Raw genomic sequence first — 22838 nt, forward strand, 5'->3', positions numbered from 1 at the left:
GTCTGATAGAATGCATGGAATTATTTCAATCTTTTGTATTTGTTGAGGTTTGTTTTGTGCCCCAATATATGATCGATTTTGGAGAAAGTTCATTGGGGTGCTGAATAGAAAGTATATTCTTTGGTGCTTGGGTGGAATATTCGGTAGATGTCTGTTAGGCCTATTTGATGTATGGTATTGTGTAATTCAGATGTTTCTCTGTTAATTCTCTGTCCTGTTGACCTATCTAATGGAGACAATGGGGTATTGAAATCCCCTACTATTAATGAGTTGGGATTAATCTCAGTCTTAAAGTCCTGTAATACTGTTTTTATGAAGTTGGGTGCATCAGAGTTTGGTGAATATATGTTCATGATTGTAATATCTTCTTGGTTAATTATTCCTTTGATCAAAATGAAGTGGCCCTCATTATCTTTTATTAGTTTTAGTTTAAAGTCTATTTTGTTGGATATTAGAATTGCGGCGCCTGTTTTTTTCTTAGTACCATTATTCACTTGGTAAATTTTTTTTTCCGTGTTTTCACCTGTCCTTGAAATTGAGATGAGTTTCTTGCAGACAACAAAAAGATGGGTTTTGTTTCTTAATCCATTCTCGTCCGTGTCTCTGTATCTGTCTCTGTCTCTGACCTTTTTGAGACAGGGTCTCCTTGTAGCCACAGATGTCCTGGAACTCACTATGTACACTAGGCTGGCCTTAGTCTCCCAGAGATCCACCTGCCTCTGCTTCCCAACTGCTGGGATTAAAGGCATGCAGCATGATGTCCGGCATTAGATCTATTTTTTATTAACAATTGTATCTTCAGAACCCAGAATAGCATCTGTTTTACATTGAGGAAAAGTAACTTTGAAATGTATAATGACAATATAACCAGAGTTTTTGTGGCACACGCCATCGTTCTGGCTACCCCAAAGTGCTAGAGTCGACTGCTCATCCCCAAATGCCAATTAAAGATATAAGTAATGGTGAAAAGCAAACAAGGAAGATTTAATGAATGTGTGCACTAGAAAGGTGAACAAATAAACAGGTTTAGTGACCCCAAGTTTGTCTTTGAGGTACTGGCATGAGCTTTAGTTTTAAATAAAGAATTGAGGGTTGTGGGGCAAGATGTAAGTAATGTAATGAGTCCTGGCCACTTGTGGTTTGGTTGACTTTTGTCTTAGTTCTGGTTCTGCAAAGTGGTCTGAAATTATCGTAGTTGACACTTGAGCAATCTGGTTCCCATGAGATAATTACTTCTGTTCCAATCTTAGATCTTCTTTCCCATCATTGATAATTTCTCTAGTTTGGGAGGTGATCTGTCATGGATTAATTTGCTCAGTGTTAATTTCAGTCTCGTGTCACAAAGATGTTTCTTGCTCAGTCCTGTTGTTCCTGGAATCCTAGGTGGCTGCAGGAAAGAATAACTCAAAAGGAAAGGCCAAAGAGGCAAATACAGAGCCAGAGAAGAAGAAGATGGAGTTAGAACAGCGATCTGTGCCCTCCTTCAAAAGGAGGATTACTATTAAAAGGCAGTTATTTCCTATAGGCTAGAGTGAGAACTCTTTTTTTTTTTTTTTTTTGGTCTTTTTGAGACAGGGTCTCCCTGCAGCCCCAGCTGTCCTGGAACTCACTATGTAGACCAGGCTGGCCTTGATCTCACAGAGATCCGCTTGCCTCTGCCTCCTGAGTGCTGGGATTAAAGGCATGCACCACCACACCCTGCCAAAAATATTTTTTTTAATTTTATTTTGTGTGTATGAATGTATTGCTTGCATGTATGTGAGTGCACTCGTGTCATGCAATGCCTCGGAGGTCAGAGGAGGGCTTCGGATTCCCCTGGAATTGGAGTTAAGAACGGTTCATAGCTGCCATGTGAGTGCTGGGAATTGAACTCGGGTCCTCTTCAAGAGCAGTCAGTGCTCTTAACCGCTGAGCCATCTCTCTAGCTCCAATAGGTACTATTTTAATACTAAACATTTATTAGAAGAATGCAAGGTTTTTATGAATTTTAACAACAAAATATGAGGCTGAAGGATCCAGGTTTTAACATGACATTTAGGGCAGAGTATGCACTACCCTATTAGATACATAAAAGTTTAAGAAGCAGTGATAATATTTAAATGGTCTTTCTAACAACCTTATAAGTAGGGATTGTATTCCTGCTTAACCACAGATCATTTGAGGTGGGGAAGAATGGGATGTGTTCAGAAAACAATGTGTTGGAGTGGAGATAAAATCTAATGTTTTGTGTTATAGGGACTTTGAATGCTAAGAAGAGATACTTTACTTAGGTTTTTAGATAGTGCCAAGTGGTTGAAGGTTTTTGAGTTGTGTGCACATTTTTAGGAAAGAAATGTTTTCCCAAGGGCTGATATTCCTATAACATTTACTTTCAATGACCAGACGGCATTTCACCTGGAAGCCTTTCTGCAGTGTCCCAGTGTGATGAATTGACTTCTGTAGTACTTTGTCATGTTGCCTGATGGAGAACTTCTTGTGTTGTTTCATTAATACTTGTTTGTATTTGACTTCCACTGTGGATTTGCATTCTTCTGGGATATACTTAAAAACTTTTAGTAATTAACCTTTATAATCTTTTCCCATCCCTATCTCAGGATTTAGCATAATAAATGATTTCTCAATTAGTAAATGAACAAAGGGAGTTTTTGAATCTTTGATCTGAATAGATTATCAGAATGAACTTTTAAAAGTATTTTTATGAATTGGAGTCCAAAGAATTAGATACCACTACTGCTTGTTCTCTGCGCATACATATGTTTTAGTTAATAAACTTACTTTGATAGATTCTGTGGCTTAAAAGTCTGTGACTTTGCAGACATTAATAAACTAATATTGCATACCTTATGCAAATCAACTGTTCAGGTCTTGTGTCTGTTTTCCCCATAGACATAATCTAGCTGTTACTTGTTTAAAGCAGCAGATGGAAGGAGTCCATGGAGATGTGGATTTATTAGCTTTCACAATGAAAGACTGAAAGGTTTTGTTGAAGGATTTAAAATTTTCTGATGAATGAAAGAGATGGATCTTGCTTTCTGTGCTGTTTTCAGCTTTTTCCTATAGTCAATTGTAAGGGAACCAGAAAAAGATCTTGTAAATAGGACTTTCTTTAAGCCCCAACTGTTTGTTGCAGCTGCTATAACTATAGGAAGGACAGCTTTTCCTCTCTATGGGATACAGACTGAATCTGCCCTATAGCTATTGCTATGTTTACTTCTTAGGGAAGATTGAAAAGGCTGATTTAGGGTGCTCTGTACATACCCTTCACTGTCAACATAGGAAATTTGGGTTAATTCCTGGAATCCCATGTAGAGAGAATAATTTTTGCAGAATGTCTTATAGTTTGAAGAACAGTAATTGTAAGATGGAAGATAATATATTTAATTCTCTTCTGAAAAATAGTTTTGCCATGCTCTCTTCGGTAGCACATGTACTAAAATTGGAAGGATACAGAGATTAAAAGTGACCAAGTTGCCTTAATTTTCCCATGTTAACTAAGATTCTAACAATTCCCACAATTTTAGAAAGCTTAAATGTTGTTTATATATAAGTGACAGACTCATAAGAGCTAACCTTTTTTTCTTGAAATCTAAAAAACTATGTTTTAAGCCATGAATTACGGACACACATTATTAAACTTAACTGAAGTCTGATAATGGCAGACTAAAGCAAGTGTTCTGAGATTATTAAAGCTCGGGTAAAACTAGGCTTTTGCATGCTGTGCCCTTTTAGATAGCTGGTGGAATGGGGAATATTTCCTGTGACGGTACTGCCAGCAATGAATAGATGAATGAATTCATCCACGCTCAGAGCTCACAACACGTGTACTATCTCCTTCCAAGGACATAAAAGAGCAGCAAAACCAACCTTAGCAATGATCCAAGCTTCTGAAAAAAATAAGCTTTTGGGACTGTCCAAGAAATGAAGACAAGTGTATCTAGAGATAAAGAAACAAAAGAGCCCTTGACAGTATCGAAAGCCTCTGACATTTGCTTTGTCTATACAAAGGATGAAAGGAATTTTGCGGACTTAGTCACAACAATAACTGGGTTTATATCAGTTTTAGTCTAAAAACAGGCATCGGAATAATTGGTTTTCTTTGTATTTCTGAAGAATTGTTGCCTTAAAGTATGTGGAATGATTTTATTTTTGGAAAGGAAAACGTGACACGGATTTTATAAGCTTAGTAGCTGTAGGTGGAGACTTTTGTTTGCCAAACCTTTTTAATAAGCAGTAAAGTCTGGATTATTATTTTTTTTCTGGAACCTTTGTTCTTTTCTTGCTACTTAAGATAATTATAGCCAAGGTGGGGAGATATGTATGGGAAAAAAGAAAGAAAATATCAAGTATTTTCCCTGTTTTGGCTGTGGTTCCAGTGAGATCTTTTGGTATTATCCTGATGTGAGGGTATGATTGTGTCCTGGTGCTGGCTGGGTTAGTGGAATGGTGGGTTGCTGGGCACAGCCCGCTGTGCTGAATGCCCTTGTTTACCTTTTTATCCAGCAGTAAGTAGGCACTAGTAGTTAAACTGGCTGTCTTGGGAGTGGCTGTTTTGTCTGCTACCTGTCATGGATGATTCCGGTATCCTGAGAAGGAGAGGGTTACAGGTGAGTGCAAGGTTGCTTTTTTGAATCTTATTAGTGTCTCTTGCAAATGTATCAAGCAGATTAAAGCAGTTTTACTTAATTCATTGGAGGCGGGGAGGGGTATCACTGAGCTCTTCTTTATTCACTCTTGTATCCTCGTGATAAGAGAATTTGTCTTAGATTTTGCTATGTTGTGTTGGTTTGTTTCTGTTTTTTTTTTTTTTTTTTTTTTTTTTTTTTTTTTTTTTTTTTAATATCTTTTGTTTCGAAATGGGGTCTTGCTGTGTTGCTCAGGCTGATCTACTGCTGGTCTCAAGTGATCCTCCTACCTCAAGCCTGAGTAGCTGAGACTAACAGGCAGTATTACTCTACCTTGTTTAGATATTGCTACTTTTGATGCTGCTTGGATTTACTTACATTGAATAAAATGAATGACTCCATTAATAGACCTATTTGAGATGCAAACCTAATTTTGAATGTTAAGACATTTTGCTGACAGGTTGCTTATAGTAAACATTCCCTGTTTCCGATCATTATACCTGTGTCTACCCCATTATTAAGTCATGTATATGTGACATTTGATTCTACATAAAATTTCAAGAAGTTTTGTAAATTTTTGCTTTTCATATTCCATTTATGCCTGCCTCTCTCCACCCATCCATCCTCCCTTTTCCTCAAATTTTGGGTTATTTGGTACAGGAAGAGATAAAGTATTAAAAATGAGGGAAAATACAGAGACTGACAGACAACTTTCAGCTGAATTTTAATGAATACCCTTGCACTAAAGTAACACAGGCTGAATTCTTTTAAATTTGGTGATTTTTTTTTAACATAGGCTTTGCAAATCCTATCTTATTTTTTTAAAAAAAACAAGCCAGTTCATTTGAGAATTGACACAATATCTAATCACCCAGCCTGTGAAGGTGCAGTTGTGAAATATAGCCATTTTTTTCCTGTTTTTGTTTGATTTGACACGTGTGTGTTTGTGTGTGTGTGTGTGTGTGTGTGTGTGTGTGTGTGTATACCCAGGGTCATTTAGATGAACATGAATTTACTTTATACCTTAATTTGATATCTTTAGGGTGCTCAGAAAGAAAATATGTAGGATTAGTAAGCTTAGAAATTTAAGTTGAAACAAATGGCATCTGTAGTTATTGTGACTATACTTTATGTGTGTGTCTGTGTGCGTGCATGTGCACATGTGTGTTCTCATGAAGGCCAGAAGGAGGCATCAGTTCCTTAGGAGCTGGAATTATGGGCATTTGTGAGCAGTCCCATGTTGGGATTTGAGCAGATAATGCTTTTAATCGCTGAGCCATTTCTTCAGCCATATGATTAGACCTCTTAATGTTTTCATACTAGAAAACTCAAATCTCAGAGGGAGCACTCACTGAATCTTTAGCAATTGTCCAATATGTCTTGGACTTTTAAAGTTATCACAAACCCCAGTGTGGTACATAGTTTCCTGCTTACTATAGTTGGTACATGATTTGTCAGTTGATTGCTTGGGGAGGGAATTCTGAGGCATACTTAAAAAGTATTGAGCAGGCCTCTCAAATAGTGATACATGTTCAAGTATAGCTGCTGAAAAAAATGGCTAGTTCTATAAGAATGCTTAATTGCATTTCTGTTTATGTATTTCTCTTTAGTTGCCAGGATTCAGAAATGGAATCCTATTTGTCAAATAGGGTATATTTTTGGTTATTTTCTCTACTGATTAAGACAGTTTCCAATTATCTGCTACCTTGTTTATTGATACCTTTCCTCTTGAGTTTATTTTTATCTAGTGAGAGTACCAAATTGTCAGATTACATAGCTTGAAGGTGTTTTCCTGTAGCTATATGTGTTATTTTTAAAAATTAAGTTTATTTTCTAGAAGACTTCAGCACATTTTGAAATAAAAATAATACTTGAAAAGCAGAGATTTAGGTTCAGTTATAAAACTTTTTTCCTTGTTTATTTTGAGCCAGGGTCTCCCTGTAACCCCACCTGGACTTGAACTTGTTATATAGACCAGGCTGGCCAAATCTCACAGAGCTCTGCCTGATTCTGCCTTCTGAGTGCTGGGCAGTTATAAAACTTTTAAATTATTATTTTTTTAAAACTTTAAAATTATTTTTATTTTTATCTTATGTGTATGAATGTACCCAGTGAAACAGTGATTCACTAATACTTTTTGGTGAAATAAGTTAAACCACCTAAGAGTTTTCCTGAAAATCAGCCAAGATACAGTTTGCTTTGGTCCTACTAACTTTCTTTACCAGGTTTCTTGGGAAGCGTTTCTGTAGTAAATAGTTCCCCAAGAGCGGGGACCTTGTCTAGCCTGGCTGTTGCTGTTCTGTAGCCAATGATTAGAACAGGCCAAGTACGAAGCTGCAGATGAGTACATGTTACTGGTAACAAGATACTTGGGGGTTATGTGTGAATATCTTTTCTTTACACTAGAAAATCCCCCATTTCATATGCTGTTTTAAATAAAAAGCAGTTCAGATTTAGGTCCTATTGTAAAAATGGCTTTCATCCTTTTTCTGCTTTTGAAGCAAGTAGTCAGACATTTGACATTGAAGTTTATTGTGGATTGAAGAAGGTACTTTTATGTTGCTCTATTATCCAGTTCACTTTGTTGGAAATGATTTTATTTGAACTTTGAAAGATCAGCTGACTAGTCCCATAAATACATTTTCTGTTGTTAATGCTCAGCACCATCTTTTCCACATCACGTATTTGCCCATAAGGCAGATACTGTAATTACGTTACATAGAAGGACTAGCTCAGGTTCTAAATTAAGATTATTTATTGTGTTGGTAGAATTATTGGCCTCGGGTAAAAAATAAGTTGTGTAACCCCCGCCCTGGTTTTTTTTTTTTTTTTTTTTTTGCCTTTGTTACTCAGAAATGAGAGTTTTAAAAGTGCCATTGTTCAGAGACACTTAGTTATTCTGGAGGACATATGACCATATCATGCATGCTTGGAACATTACTGTTGATAAAACTTACTTGGGACCTTTCAATTTAGGAATTATGTTATGACCATCTTATAAAATGCAATTCAGTTTTCAGTCCTTATGTGATTTAAGTTAGAAGTGTTCACCATAAGCTCATATATTTGAATGCTTGGTCCTGAATTGGTGGTGCTGTTTAGGAAAGTTATGGAACCTTTAAGAGGTGGAACCTTGCTGGAGGAAGTATGTCACTGGGGACAGACTTTGAGAGTTTATAGCCTCGACTCACTTCTGCTTCTTTCTCTCTGCTTCCTATGGGTGGTTGAAGATGTGATCTCCCAGCAAATCTCTGGCACCTGCTACCCTGCCTCCCCTGTCATTATGGACTCTTCCTCTTGAAGTGTAAGCCCAAATAAACCCTTCCTCCTATAAGTTGCAGTGGTCATGATATTTTACAAAAGGTAGCTGATACAGTCCTTAAAATGTTCAAGAACCAGAGCAATGTCAAGCATTCTGTTTCTTCTTGAAATTTATTTCATTTTAAGCATGTCAGGTTGATAAAAGTGTAACCTAATTATTTGCTACGATTGTTCCGTTTTCTTGTCCTTTTCCATGAGGAGTTAGATAAAAATAAAGGGAAATTTTCAGTTTATACCTACCTTTAAAAAATAACATTTTTATTAATACTTAGAGAATTTTATATAAAGTATTTTGATCATATTCACCCCCCACTTCTCCCCCTAACTCCTTTCATATCCACCTCCCCACCTCTTCACCTCTTCCCAACTTGGTGTCCTCATTTAAAAAAAAAAAAAAGCCCACCAAGTCCAATTTGCTGCCCATGTAATTCTCTATATTGGCCATCCACTGGAGCTTAGTTAACCTACCCAGGGCCACACCCTTAAAGAAAGCTGTAGTACTTCAGTTAGGGGTCGTGGCTTCATCAGTCTTTTGTACACTAAAGTATTCTTGGTTACTAAAATAGATTGTTTCAAAGGTAAAGTGATACGTCCTATATGGTACATCTCTTCTCCTTGCCACATATAATTCCTAGTCTGTGTTGAATCCACATTCATTTCCAGTTTTTTGTTATTTTCCTTTTCCCAGATTCATTCTTTTCTTGCATTTTCCTTTTCTACTTATCAACCTATAGTCATATGCATGTAGTTAAGGCCTAAATACATAATTTTTCAATTCTTCCAGACATCATGTCTAACCAGCAGCTTTGCAGACAATAATAATCAGACCAGCCTTAGGCTGAGCTACATAACAAGACACGGTGTACAAACATCAAATTCAAACTTAAGTATATCTACTCCTAAATCACCCTATGTAAATCTGTGTGAGTCACTTTCTGTTGATTAGCTGTTTTTATAGACATCTTTGGAAATTTAAAGAAAAATTGATCAATGTAGTCAGTCCCTTCAGTCTCCTGTTATTTTTTTACTCTGCTGCTTTGCACATTTACTGTATTTTACCAGTTTTGTCTCACCAGGCGTGGTGGTGCACACCTTTGATCCCAGCACTTGGGAGGCAGGGGCAGGCAGATTTCTTTGAGTTCAAGGTCAGCCTGGTCTACATGGCGAGTTCAAGGCCAGCTGGGGCTACAGGGAGACCCTCTCTCAAAAAGACCAAAAAAAAAAAAAAAAAAAAAGATAACAGTCTCATTTAACCCAACCCATCATTATATAGCTTGGATGATCTTGAACTTTTGATCCTCTTGTCTTCATCTCTTGAATGCTAGGATTATAGGCTTGAAGCATTATACCTGGTTTATGCTGTGCTAGGGATCAAACTCAGAGCTTTTTCTATGCTAGGCAAGTATTCTGAGCCACATCCTCATCTTGTTTTTATTTCTTTAATTCTACCACATCCTTTTATTTTATATATATTTTTTTTTAATTTTTATTTTATGTGTGTGCATGTATTGCCTGCATGTAGGTCAGTATACCCATGTTGTGCAATGCCCAAGGAGGTCAGAAGAGGGCATCAGATTCCCTGGAACAGGAGTCATGGACAGTTCACCCATCATGTGGGTGCTGGAATTAGAACCTAGGTCCTCTGCAAGAGAAGCCAGTACTCTTTATATTTTTTTATTTTATTTTATTTTTGTGTTTTTTGAGATAGGGTCTCCCTGTAGTCCCAGTTGATCTGAAGCTTGCTATGTAGACCAGGCTGGCCTTGAATACACAGAGATTTGCCTGCTGCTTCCTTCTGATTGCTGAGATTAAAGGTATGCAACACCACACCTGACCTATCTTTTTATTTTTATTTTTTTAATATTTTATTATTTTTATTTTATGTATATGAGTGTTTTACCTACATATATGTGAGTGCATCTGTGTCATACAATGTCTGTGCAGACCAGAAGAGGGTGTCAGAGGCCCTAGAGCTGGAGTTATAGGCAGATGTTAGCTTCCATCCTTTTATGTTTTTAACAGCTCTGAAATTGTGGTGTCTTACTTTTTGTGATGTAATATACCTTAACTGACAAGCTTATGTTTGTTTTGTTTTTTTTATTTATTAGAATTTCTAAAAACATTGGTATTTCTGGAAATTAAGTTTTTTTTTCAGATTTAATTAAGTACAGTTAATCCATCCTCCCTCTCTCCATCCGTCCCTCCGTCCCTCCCTCTCTTGTCTCGCTATGTAGGCTCTGGTTGAGTATTAAACAAAATATCCATGGAGTCCTTGGCTTTAGACTAAGCTCCTATACCAGGCCCCAGGAGAGCACACAAGCATTGATCCATTCATTCTAAGTGTTTTGTAGTCAAGCTGAACTTTGAAATGAGTCAGTTTTTCAGCTTGGCAGTGGCCCATCAGGGGACCTGGTTAACCTGAGCAGATAAGAAAGTTTCCTCTGTGTTTTTCCTTGTAAGAAAAGTAACTTTAAAATGATTTGTTGGCTTTTAGTTCCCATTTTTCCTTTTCTTGGCCCTTTTCTAATAGAAATCCAACCCTGCTGCTCAGATGAGCAGAACACTGGTCTTAATTTATAGGATGAAATACTGCCCATTTGTAAAACTGCAAATAATGGCCAGCTCAGTCTTTATATTTCTAATAGTTTTGCCCTTTGACAGTAGTCTCTTCAGCAGTGGATTATGAAGCGGTTCTAGAAATCTATTCTTTACTGCCCACCCCTACTTAGACTTGTGTTATTTATCCTGGTCACAGTATACAGGTTGAATTATGAGTTACAGAAAGAAATTTGATCTTTCAGTGATAGAGGCATTTTTTTCCCTCCTTAATTTTAAATATCATTTGAGAAACTTATTTTTCCCCAAAATGCAATCCTCTGTTCATATCCAATATAGTAGAAGATTGAGTTATGTTTTTTGGAACAAGTTAAATTTCTTTCTTTTAAAATAGTCTTGTGGGCTGGCGAGATGGCTCAGCAGTTAAGAACACTGATTGTTCTTGTAGAAGACCCAGGTTCGAATCCCAGCACCCACATGGCAGCTAACAACTGTCCATAACTCCAATTCTAGGGGATCCGATAGCCTCTTCTGTCCTCTGCAGGCATTGCACGACATGGGTGCACTTACTGACATACACTACATGAAGCAATACACTCATACGCATAAAAATAAAAATAATAAAATATTTACAAGAGTATTGTTAATATACAGCAGCAGGATGGGTGAATGGGGGACAATATATACTATGATGGTTAATTTTGATTGTCAACTAGTTTGGATTGAGAGGAGCCTAGGAGATTGATTAGTAAAGCATACCTCTAGGTAGAGGTGTGTGTGTATGTGTGTGTGTGTGTGTGTGTGTGTGTGTGTGTGGTGTGTGTGTCTGTGTCTGTGTGTGTCTGTGTCTGCGTCTGTGTGTGAAATGGCATTTCTAGAAAAGATTAAGGGGAGGAGGATGGACTGCTTTGAATGCGGGTGGTCCATGTTATGACCCTTGATGTGGCCCTTGATGAAGTAAGTGAGGAAGAAGAAAGCCCATGAGCACAGGTATTTTCTCTCTCTACTTCTCAGATACCATAATATGAAATGTTTTTTTTTGTTGTTGTTGCTGGGTTTTTTTTTTTCGCTCTATTGTGTGCTCTCTGCCATGAAACACTATAATCTCTGAAACTATGAGCAAAATATATTCTTCTTCCTTAAATAGCTTTCTCAGGTATTTGGTCACAGTGATAAATAGCTGACTAAAACATACACAAGTCTACATGCTCTGAGAATTCACTAGAAAGTGTGTGTGTGAGGGGGGAGGGCTCAGTGAGGGTAGATAGAACTTTAACCTATAGTCCTGGGGCCAGGAGATATAGCTCAATAGGGGAGCACTGACCTAGTATGAGTGAGGCCTGCTCTCAATATCCAGCACTTGGGGGCTGGGGAGGAACCAAACCACAAAGCAACCCTCACCCTTACTGGTGACTTATGGACATAAAGGACAAACACCAGTCTGGTGACTTTGCTTGCATATTTACTTGTGGGGGTAGTGGTTATTGCCTTTGGACAACTTGGCCTCTGTTCTTTCTTTAGAAATATTTGTTGGATTTGGTCATTTGGAATACTGAGTAATACATATAGGGAGTGATTCTTTATGTATCTGAATGGCACCATTTAATTTGTTGTGTAATACCTTTAGAAGTTTGCTTTATGGATAAGTGAAAGGGAATGAGTGATTTATAGGACTTGGTATGCATGATGTTCTTTGTATATTCAGAATATAATTCAAGATCTCTTTTTGTGCAGTGTGATTAGATAGTACTTTGTTTTGTTTCTTTGAGAAGTATCATCTTCAGAAGGAAGTATGCAAATGTGTTAGTTTGAAGATCTAAAATGAGACTCTCCAAACAATATATACAGGAATACTAGGGATGTTGTTAGTTTTTAGAGACTAACATTTCATTTGCCAGTGTTAGATCTTGTTCCATATAAATCAGATTAGAAAAGTCAACTTCTCATTAGTAATAAGAATCTAAGATGTGTAACCTTAAATTTTTAAGTGCATTTCTCATTCTAACTTTGAAATAACTTGTCGGGTGGAGTAGATTTGTTTGTTTTTTTGATCTTAGATATGTAGATAAGAAATAAAAAGTTTAGCCAGGCATGGTGGCATACACCCTAATCCCAGCACTGGGAAGACAGAGGCAGGCAGATCTCTGTGAGATTGAGGCCAGCCTGGTCTTTGTAGCAAGTTCCAGGTCAGCTGAGGTAACAGGAAGACCCTGTCTCAAAAAAAAAAAAAAAAAAAGAGAAAAGAAAAGAACAAATTTAAAGATTTGATGATAACTAAGATTTTATGAGGCATATTAGTGGCAAAACTTATTCTTTTCTCTGGTTCTGAGTTCTGTGTTCTTTATAGCATGTATTAATAATATCCTGTTAGGATCATCATGTTATCTTTACTGTTCCTCAAACTCGTATGAGAGCAACACATCTTTTATTTTTAGATTAAAGTAATTTCATATGTAGTATTTTATTTGACTTTTTATAACCATTGTATATAAGCCTTGGAAATAAGTGAAATCTCAGGTCATATTTATGAATCCATGAAACCACCTAGTTTTCTCAGCTTCATGCTTATATTTGTTTTTCTTCCCCCCCCCCCCGCCCCTGGTCTCTTTTGAGACAGGGTCTCCCTATAGCCCCAGCTGTCCTGGAACTAACTATGTAGACCAGGCTGGCCTTGAACTCACAGAGATCCGCCTGCCCCTGCCTCCCAAGTGCTGGGATTAAAGGCCTGCACCACCACTCTGGGCATGTTTATATTCCTACTCAACATTTTTTTTTTTTTTGGTCTTTTTGAGACAGGGTCTCCCTATAGCCCCAGCTGTCCTGGAACTAACTGTGTAGACCAGGCTGGCCTTGAACTCAGAGATCCACCTGCCCCTGCCTCCCCAGTGCTGGGATTAAAGGCATGCGCCACCATGCCCGGCTCTTACTCACATTTTTAAATATTATTGTATGCTGTCAATTCTCTATCATTTTAACCTGTTTTGAGGGTGATGTGGGGATTTAGTGGATATACACTGGTTTTTGTCTTTGCTTCTGCATTAGTTACTTCTCTTTTGCTTTGAAAAAATACTATTCCCTGCTGCTTTGGAACTCATAGTTAAAGAAAACAAACTTTTCAGCACTATAATTACAGTATGAAATGGATCAGGTATGACTGAGGAATTAAAGGAAATTTGGGGAGTATAAGAGACAGAAGAAGCTGTGTGCAGAAGAACTTCCCAGAGGAGTCGAGGTTCTGTTAAGAGCCATAAAAAGAGGTAAGGAAAAGTATTGTAGGCAGGCAGAACACTAAGTATGAAGATAGGCATGATAGAGAACAAGCACATTTCAGAGACTGGAGAGTTGTGAGAATGATATTGAAGAGGAGGGAATCAGTAGCAGCCAAGAAGAGGTGTTACAGGCTCTAGAAACATTTTAGATTTTATCCATTGGGAAGGTTTCCCCCACCACCATTGGGAAGTCGTAAGAAGGAAAATGACGTGTGTGTGTGTGTATCTATAACTATGCATGCCAGTGCACATGTGTGTACAGGGTGTACAGGCATGTGGAGGCCAGAGGTCAGTGTCAGGTGTTGTTTCTCAGGAGCTATCCTGGCTTCTTTTTATTTTGGGTTGGCTCACAACAGGATTTCTCACTGGACTTTGGACCTGATAATTAGACTTGATTGACTGGCCAGTGAGCCCCAGGGATCCCCGTGTATTTGTCCAGGCTTGTGTAAAACCTTACATATAGCCCAGACTGGCCTCAAACATGTGTTCCTCCTCCTTCAACTTCTGGAGTACTAGGATAAATGTCTGACACTATCTGGCTGTTAGATGATCAGTCTTAATTAACAAGTTGATTGGATTGAGAAACATCTAGGAGATCCATAAAGCATACCTTTGGGGTTGTCTGTGATGGTATTCAAGAAACAATTATATGCCAGGTGTGGTGGTGTATGCCTTTAATCCCAGCACTTGGGAGGCATAGGCAGGTGGATCTCTGTGAGTTCGGGGCCAGCCTGATCTACATAGTGAGCTCCAGTCCAGCTGGGGCTACAGGGAGACCCTGTCTCAAGAAAACAAAACAAAAAAAAAAAAAAAAGGAGAGAAACAATTACATTAGGAGGGCTCTGGTATAAAGAATGGATCAGGGGCTGGAGAGATGGCTCAGCGGTTAAGGACATTGGTTGTACTTGCAGAAGACCTCTGAGTTCAAGGCCAGACTAGTCTACATAGGGAGTTCCAGACCAGCCGGAGCTACAGGGAGACCCTGTCTCAAACAGACCAAAAGAAGAAAAAAAAATCCATTTAGATCAGTATTTGTATATTTATGAGACACACACATAATTGTAGACAAATACCAAACAATGCAATACCTCATGGGTATACTAACACACTGTGAGATACATTAAAAAAAAAAAAAAAGATGGGGCTGGAGAGACGGCTCAGTGGTTAAGAGCACTGACTGCTCTTGCAGAGGACCTGGGTTCGGTTCCCAGCACCTACATGGCGGCTGCAAACCATCCTTAACTCCAGTTCCAGGGGAATCCGAAGCTCTCTTCTCACCTCCGCGGCATTGCATGACATGGATGCAGTCACATACATGCAGGCAATACACTCATACATGTAAAATAAAAATAATAAAATATTTTTTAAAAGATGAATAGATGGTTAAATATGTGATAAAACAAATATAGAAAAATATTAGCTGTACAATCTGGGTTATGGGCATATAAATGTTCATTGTATATATCTTTAAACTTCTCTAGGTTTTCAGTGCTTGTTTTTTGTTTTTGTTTTTTTGTTTTTTGGTCTTTTTGAGACAGGATCTCCCTGTAGCCCCAGCTGGCCTGGAACTGGCCTCTGCCTCCTGAGTTCTGGGGCTAAAGGCATGCACTATCACACCTGGCATGCTTATATATTTTTTGAGATGGGGATCTTGCATTGTACTTGGAGCTTGTCCATTAAAACTATCACATTGTCTTTCAAGAGGCATTTATCCATTTTAACTCAGAGTCTAATAATATTTGGCATTTTGCTGTTGCATTCGTTATGTATTTGTCAGATATACAGATTGTGAATGTTTTCTCTCATTCTGCAGGCTATATCACTTTACTCCTTTGGTCTACAGAAGCTTTATAATTTTTGGTATTCTCATTTGTGTATATATTTACTTTGTATTTGATGTTTGGTTCTCATCCAAATGTTTCCTTATGGCATCCACTTGTACTCCCAGCTACTTGAGAGGCTGAGGCAGGAGAATTAGTGAATGCCATGAATTTGAGATCATCATGGACAACAAAGTAGACAAAAAAATTCCCATTCCAGTGTTTTAGAACATTTCTTTTATGTATGTTTTCTTTTAATAGTTTATAGAGTTAGCATCATCTGAGAGGTGAAAAAGATTTAGGGGTGAAATCAAGTCTGATAGAATGGTTGGATATTGGATATGTTGGCCTTGAAATATTGTATAGCAATTAATTTAGGATTGGAGATAGTTCTGGGAAAGAAAGCGTATGGAAAATTGTTGGAAGTGCAGGGTTATTGTTTTTTGGAGCAATTTGGAAAATCTGATATTTTCTGACTTAGCAGTTCTATATCCGAGTGTATAATATTTCCAGTATACTTCTTTTTCTTTTTTGAGACAGGGTCTCATGTAGACCAGACTGACCTCAGATTCCCTATGTATCTGAGGATGACTTTGAACTCCTGATCCTCTAGCCTCTACCTCTCATGTGCTAGGATTGCAAACATACATCACCTTGTCTAGTACAAGAAACTTTGTAGGTGTGTCTTAGGAAACAAGTACATAAATGTTTATAGGAGTGTTGTTTTGATAGAGTAAAAAAAGAATAAAAGAAATTATATTTTTATTTATTGGAGAAGGGATGTATTTATTGGTATATTTGTAGATGAATCTAACTTTATGTAATAAAAGATAAGACATAAAAATAACAACTTAAGAATAGTTCAAGTGAGGCCTGATAGCATAGGCCTTTAATACGGCTATTCTGGAGGCTGAGGCAAGAAGAATTGCAAGTTTAAGGCCTGCCAGGGCCATAGAATGAGTTCAAGGCCAACATAGCAACCTGTCACAAAATAAAAAGTAAAAAAGTGAGCTTGGGCTACAGCTCAGTGCAAGGCTCTAGGTTCAATCTCCAAACCCAGTGGGTTGGGAGTTGTTCTTGAAAAGGGACCCTAAGGATGAATTGGGACTTTAAACACTGTGAAAGCAAGTCACGGGGGCCCCCGACTATTATTGTAAGGGATATATTTATATATCCCTAACTAGAACTAGTCTTAGGGTTATTTTTAATGTATATTTTCATGTTTTATGTACAAGTAGCTGTTATTTTATTACATGTTTTAGGTTAAATATGCATGATTTCATATATGAGTATGTGGGTTGTATGTGGACATGACGACCAGAGGGTATACTTCCTCAGGGGCTATCTACCTTGTTTTTTGAGATAAGCTATACTGGTTGATGAGCAAGCCCCAGAGATCTGTCTCTGCCTCCCTAGCAGCACTGAGATTATAAGCACCCAGTGTTTTAATGTGGATTCTAAGCACTTTAGTGAACTGAGCTAGTTCCCCAGCCCCTGTAGTCACCCTTTATATATTTTCGCACCACCCTCATCCACTGTTTCATAGCTCTGCTGCTAATGATATGAATCCTTTGTGATTCATTAACAGTTAAAGGTTGACACAAGGGCTTCCTGGAATCTGCACTGCCAAGACAGTTCAATCTAGTGGGAAAAAATATTACAAGTATTCTGTAACATATTCTTTTCAAGAAGGAAGAATAAAGAGATCATCCTGACTTCTTTATTTCATTAAATTTTTAGAAGCAAAGGAAGAGGATATTACATAGAAAAGTTTGTCTTTGCCATTATTAAGATTATGTTGTAAGTCTCCTAGGCAATTAGGCATACTTAGAGAATTCAGATGGACCCTTATTTGTCTAACTTGTATATGTGTTTTGTTTTTCAGAAGGAATTGAGCCTTCCAAGGAGAGGCAGTTTGTAAGTAGATGGTTATTATCATTTTGATTTTGTCTGTGGTGATCTGATTAGTAACTGTCTTAAGGACTTATTTCTAATATTCATTGTAAAAATGTCATTTAAGAATCTTGTTTTCTACTGATATTTCAATCCATTAGGTCAGAGCCTCTTCTCTCCTCACCTTCCTCCTGTCCTAATTTTGCATTTTAGTAGAAATGTTGCCACTTGGATATCTATCACAATTGTATTCTCATTTTGGAATTCACAGTTTTAGTAGATTTGTTAAGCTAAGAATATTGGGGTATTAAATCTAAAACTTTTTGAATCTGTATTCCACATCGTGGTTACTGTGGGGAGAAAATTTTTTTGACAAGTTGGGGCTAGGGCAGCCAAGTTTAGAGACTAGGTTAAAATAGGTCCCCTACCTGTTTATTTTACTCCAAATTCAGGGCTAGGTAAGGCTGGTAAATAGTCTGTCCCTGGATTTTAATTTCTTATGTCTTGTTTGGCTACTTTTTTCTCTAAGATTTCTTGGGCAGTACTGATTTGGCTAATCAGAATCATGTGGAATATGTGTTAAAAAGCATAATGTGGTGCTTGAGAGGTAACTCAGTGGTGGAGATTACAAGTAGTTTTCATGAGGCTCATACATCCCAGGTATTGCTGAGGGAAAAAAAGTAGAACATGAATTTACTGAATTAGAGGGCCCATGCTGAGGGCCGCAAATTAGTATTTTATATACCTTTACCAAACTTACACTCTTACCCATACCTACTATGATTTACTAGAAGTCAAAATTTGGGAAACACTGGGCTGGGGAGATGTCTCATTGGGCAAATCACCTGCTGCACAAGCATGAGGACTTGAGCTGGATCCCCCCAAACCCACATAAATTGGGTTTGGTAGCACTCATCTGTATCTCAGTGCTCCTATGATGACATGGAAGATGAAGACAGGAGAATCCTGGGAAGCTCACAGCCTGGCCAGCCTAGCATATACAATGGTGAACAACCAAGAAGAATCATTGTCTGAACACTAGAGGTTGTCCTCTGACTACCACACATGTGTTGTGGTACATGTGTGCTTTCATTCACACCTGTACCTGTGGACACATGCACATGTGCACACAAGATTTGGGGGAACATTAAAGAAATACAGCTTGGATAAAACAATGGCTTTGAAACTTTTTTTTTATAGAAACATGAGCTATAATATATGAGAGGGAAGCAATGGTATTTTTATTTATCAGGTATGCTAAAATCATGTATTTAGTATGTGTGGACTTGTGCGTACCATGACGTATGTGGAGATTAGAGGAGAACTTTCAGGAGTTACTTGTGTATATATCATATACACTTTTAAAATGTATGAAATGGGCTGGAGAGATGGTTCAGTGGTTAAGAGCACTGGCTGCACTTGTAGAGGACCCAAATTCAGTTGTTAACAATTCATCATCTATGAAATGAAGGTCATGATGCCTGCTTTTCTTTTTTATTAAAGCTATTAGAAGAATTACTTAATGGTATACAACATTTCTTCATTTTGTGCAGTTTTATTGTAAGATATATTATTTTTAGAATTGTTATTAAGCATATTAGGTATTTTGGATAAATTCTGTTACTTAAGGCTACATTATTGGGGGGGGGGCTGTTTTTGAGACAGGATTTCCCTGTAGATGGCCTAGAACTCACAGAGATCTGCCTGTCTCTGCCTCCCAAGGGCTGGGATTAAAGGCATGCGGCACCACGCCCAGCTAAAGCTACATTTCTTTAAATTTAGTTTTCAGAGGGGATTTCATTTCTAGTGGCACAGTCCTGAATCTTCTCTAAGTTGGTCAAGGTAGGGGCACTGCTGGGACTCTGGTGTCATGGTGTGCACAACAGAAATCCTGACTGTTGAGTATTATAGTCAACAAATATTTTTACTTGGTCATTTTCTACTATGTCTGACATATTTTCCCTTTTTGTTTCCTCTATATGGAAGCTCTCTGAGATATTCCTTTTTTATAAAAAAAGATTTAATTTTATGTATATGATTGTTCTGCTTGCTTATATATATATATGCACCATATGTGTGCCTGGTGTCTGTAAAGGCCAGAAGAGTGTGTCAGATCTCCTGGAACTGGACTTAAGAGATGGTTATAAACTGCCATATAGGTGCTGGGAACCTAACCTGGGTCCTCTTCAAGAGCAGCAACTACTCTTATCTGAGCCATCTCTTCTTAAGATTAAATGAAATTGGGCTGGCAAGATGGGAAAAGGCACTGACCACCAAGCTTAATGACCTGAACTCAATCCCCAGACTCCACATGGTAGGAAGAGAAAACTGGCTCCCAAAAGTTGCCCTCTGACCTCAACATGCATCTGTTCAAGAGTGTTCTCTCCCGCCCCCTCAATAAAATGTAATTTAAGCTGAGAGTGGTAGCACACACCTTTAATCACAGCACTTGAGAGGCAGAGGCAGGCAAATCTTTATGAGTCTGAGGCCAGCCTGGTCTACATAGAGAATTCCAGGCCAGCCAGGACTACATAGTAAGACCCTGTCTTTAAAAAATTAAAACAAGATTAAGTGAAATTAAGTCCATTGCAGATAGCTTCTAGGAATCTGTGCTTCCAGTGAATGGGGTTTTGGGGAAGGAAGAAGAGAGATAACCTTATTTAATTTGGTACTGGAAAAATATTTTGGTCATGTTAGCTTTGAAGTAACCATAATCATTTTATTGCTACTTAAAGTTAATTCTAGCTGGGCATAATGATAAATACCTATAATCCCAGCATTCAGGAGGCTGCGAGGTCATGAGTTTGAGCCTAGACTTGGTTGACCTGTCTTCAAAACAAAAATGTATTGAAAAGAAAGAAAGTTGGGCATACTCTAAGCCTTAAAATGTTAAGGTAATAAGGATCAGAAATAGATGTTCCCTCTTGTTTTTGGTATCATAACTCACATTTAGACAATTGTTTAATAAATGTGTACTGATAACTACTATATCCTGGGAACTAACTAAAGTTATGAAATTAAAAGTTATAATTAGGCATAATTGTATGTATGTATATATGTATATATATAAAGATAATTTTTTCCTTTAAAATATATTCTTCTTTTGAGGAGCTTAGAAAATTGTCTAAACCACCAGTTCTTCAGCTCTTCAATACAAACAGTATCTTACGTGTATATGAACACGTGCATATATGTATGTGTGTAGGGATGTTTGTGTGTGCACATGCATGTGGAGGCCAGAGGTCACCTTTAAGTGTTGTTCTTAGGGTGCCATCCACCTTGTTTTTTGTGACAGAATCTTTGACTGACCTGTAACTCACTGATTAGATGAGGCTGATTGATCAGTTAGGACCTGGAATCTTCCTTTTCCACCTCCCCAGCATGCAAGTTCTTTATGCTTTATTTTGAAGCTCAAACCTCATGTTTGCCCAATAAGCACTTTACCTATTGACTGAGCTATCTGCCTAGCTCAAACAATGTCTCTTTTATCTCTAATTTTGGAACTGCAGAAAAAAAAATATTCTAGAAGGAAGGGAGACATAGATACTGTCTTAGTGAGTTTTCTGATCTTGTAACAATATCTGAAACTGGGTGCTTTATAAAGAAGAGGAATTTAGTGTGGTTCATGGTTCTGGAGCCTGGAAAGTTTAAGAACATGTTTCAACATCTGCTTAGTTTTTGGTTTGAACTTGCTGCTTCATCTCATGGCAGGGGAAAGGGTCACATGTAGAAGAGGTTAAAGAGGAGTGGTGGCCTTGCCTCTTTTGAAGTAACTAAATCCAGTGCTAGGAGAAAGGAATTGATCCTTCTTAACAACCCAGTTAGTTCTTGAAAGATGTCACCTTTCCCATACTGTTAATCTTGGAAATTAAATTTCACATGGATTTTGGAGGGGATAAGGTATATCCACACCATTGCAGAGATCAATGTAGGCTCTTGCCACTAACAAGTTTTATATGGCTTTAAATTGAAAGTACAGGGACTGGAGAGATGACTCAGCAGTCAAGAGTACTGATGACTCTTGCAGAGGACCCAGGTTCAGTTCCCAGCACCCACAAGGCAGCTGATTTACTGTCTGTAACTCTAGTTCCAAGGGACCCGATGCCCTCTTCTGACCTCCATAGGGAATTCCACAACATGGGTGCACTTATACACATGCAGGCAGTACACTTATACACATAAAATAAAAAATAATTAGGAAGTATAATTTCTGGGTTTGAGTTGCTTTACATAAAATAAGGTGAATGCCTTCCTGATCATCTTGATCATCTGCTTGGTCATCTGTTCAGATAAATGAAGCTTCATTGAATCTCTTCTACCCAGAGCTCGGTGAGACTTTGTAGGCAGGAATGCTTAGCATTTACCGGTAAAGAAACAAGAAAAGTAAGATTGCTTAATGTATTCTGACTCAGTTGAATTTAATATTGAAAGTTTAGGGGTTGGGGATTTAGCTCAGTCAAGGCCCTGGGTTTGGTCCTCAGCTCTGGGGGTCAGGGGGGAGACCACGACACACAAAATAATATTAAAAGTTTATCTGCCAGGTGTGGTGGCTCACGCGTTTGATCCCAGCACTTAGGAGGCACAGGCAGGCGGATCCCTGTGACGTCAAGGCCTGCCTGGTCTACATAGTTCCAGTCAACTGGGGCTACAGGGAGACCCTGTCTCACGAAGCCCCCCCCCAAATATATATATATAGCTTTCAAGCACAGATAATTGCTGAGGGACGCCAAAGCAGGAATTCAGGGCAGGAACCTGGAGCACAGACCATGTAGCAGTACTGTTTACTGGCTTACTCCCCTGACCTCTTCTTAGTCTGCTTTCTTATATAATACAGGGCCACCTGCCTAGGGGTGGTACCAACCACAGTGGACTGGACCCTCCCACATCACTCAACAATGAAGAAAATGCCCAAGAGATCCAGCCACAGGTCAATCCAATGGAGGACATTCCTCAATTAAGGTTCCCTCAACCCAGGTGTGTCAAGTTGACAACTGAAACTATCCAGCACAGATCCTCTGGAACTGGAGTTGTGGGTGGTTGTTAGCTGCCATGTGGGCACTGGGAACCAAACCCAGGTTCTCTGGAAGAGCAGCCAGTTCGCTCTTTTTAAAAAAAATTTTTTTTAATAACTACATGATTAGAAGAAGCATTTCACTGTAGCTTTAACATATTCAGTAACACACTCCAGAGCAAGAGTACATCTCTTTCACAAGTGGGTGCAAGTTTCTAGGTTCGCAACTGAGTTAATACAATTATACAATATTGAACTCAGTATAAGCCCTGTGAGACATAAAATTGAATGAGTTTTTTAACCTTTAAAAAAGATCTCCATTTCATTTTAGAATATATTGTTCCTT

At 38.2% G+C, this 22838-nt stretch overlaps 1 protein-coding gene across 6 annotated transcripts in view; it reads left to right on the plus strand.

Moving 5' to 3' along the window:
- Mast2 (microtubule associated serine/threonine kinase 2) overlaps positions 1-22838 on the plus strand; it is a 181752-nt gene that overhangs the window by 55473 nt on the left and 103441 nt on the right. For all 6 annotated transcript variants that reach the window (XM_008828491.3, XM_029561295.1, XM_017797004.2 and 3 more), the window contains one exon: positions 17474-17505. In XM_008828491.3, the coding sequence (XP_008826713.1) occupies positions 17474-17505 (32 nt within the window). The remainder of the gene's footprint in view (positions 1-17473; positions 17506-22838) is intronic.

The sequence above is a fragment of the Nannospalax galili genome, unplaced genomic scaffold (genome assembly GCF_000622305.1).
Source record: "Nannospalax galili isolate Female #2095 unplaced genomic scaffold, S.galili_v1.0 scaffold1233, whole genome shotgun sequence".
Lineage (NCBI taxonomy): Eukaryota > Metazoa > Chordata > Mammalia > Rodentia > Spalacidae > Nannospalax > Nannospalax galili.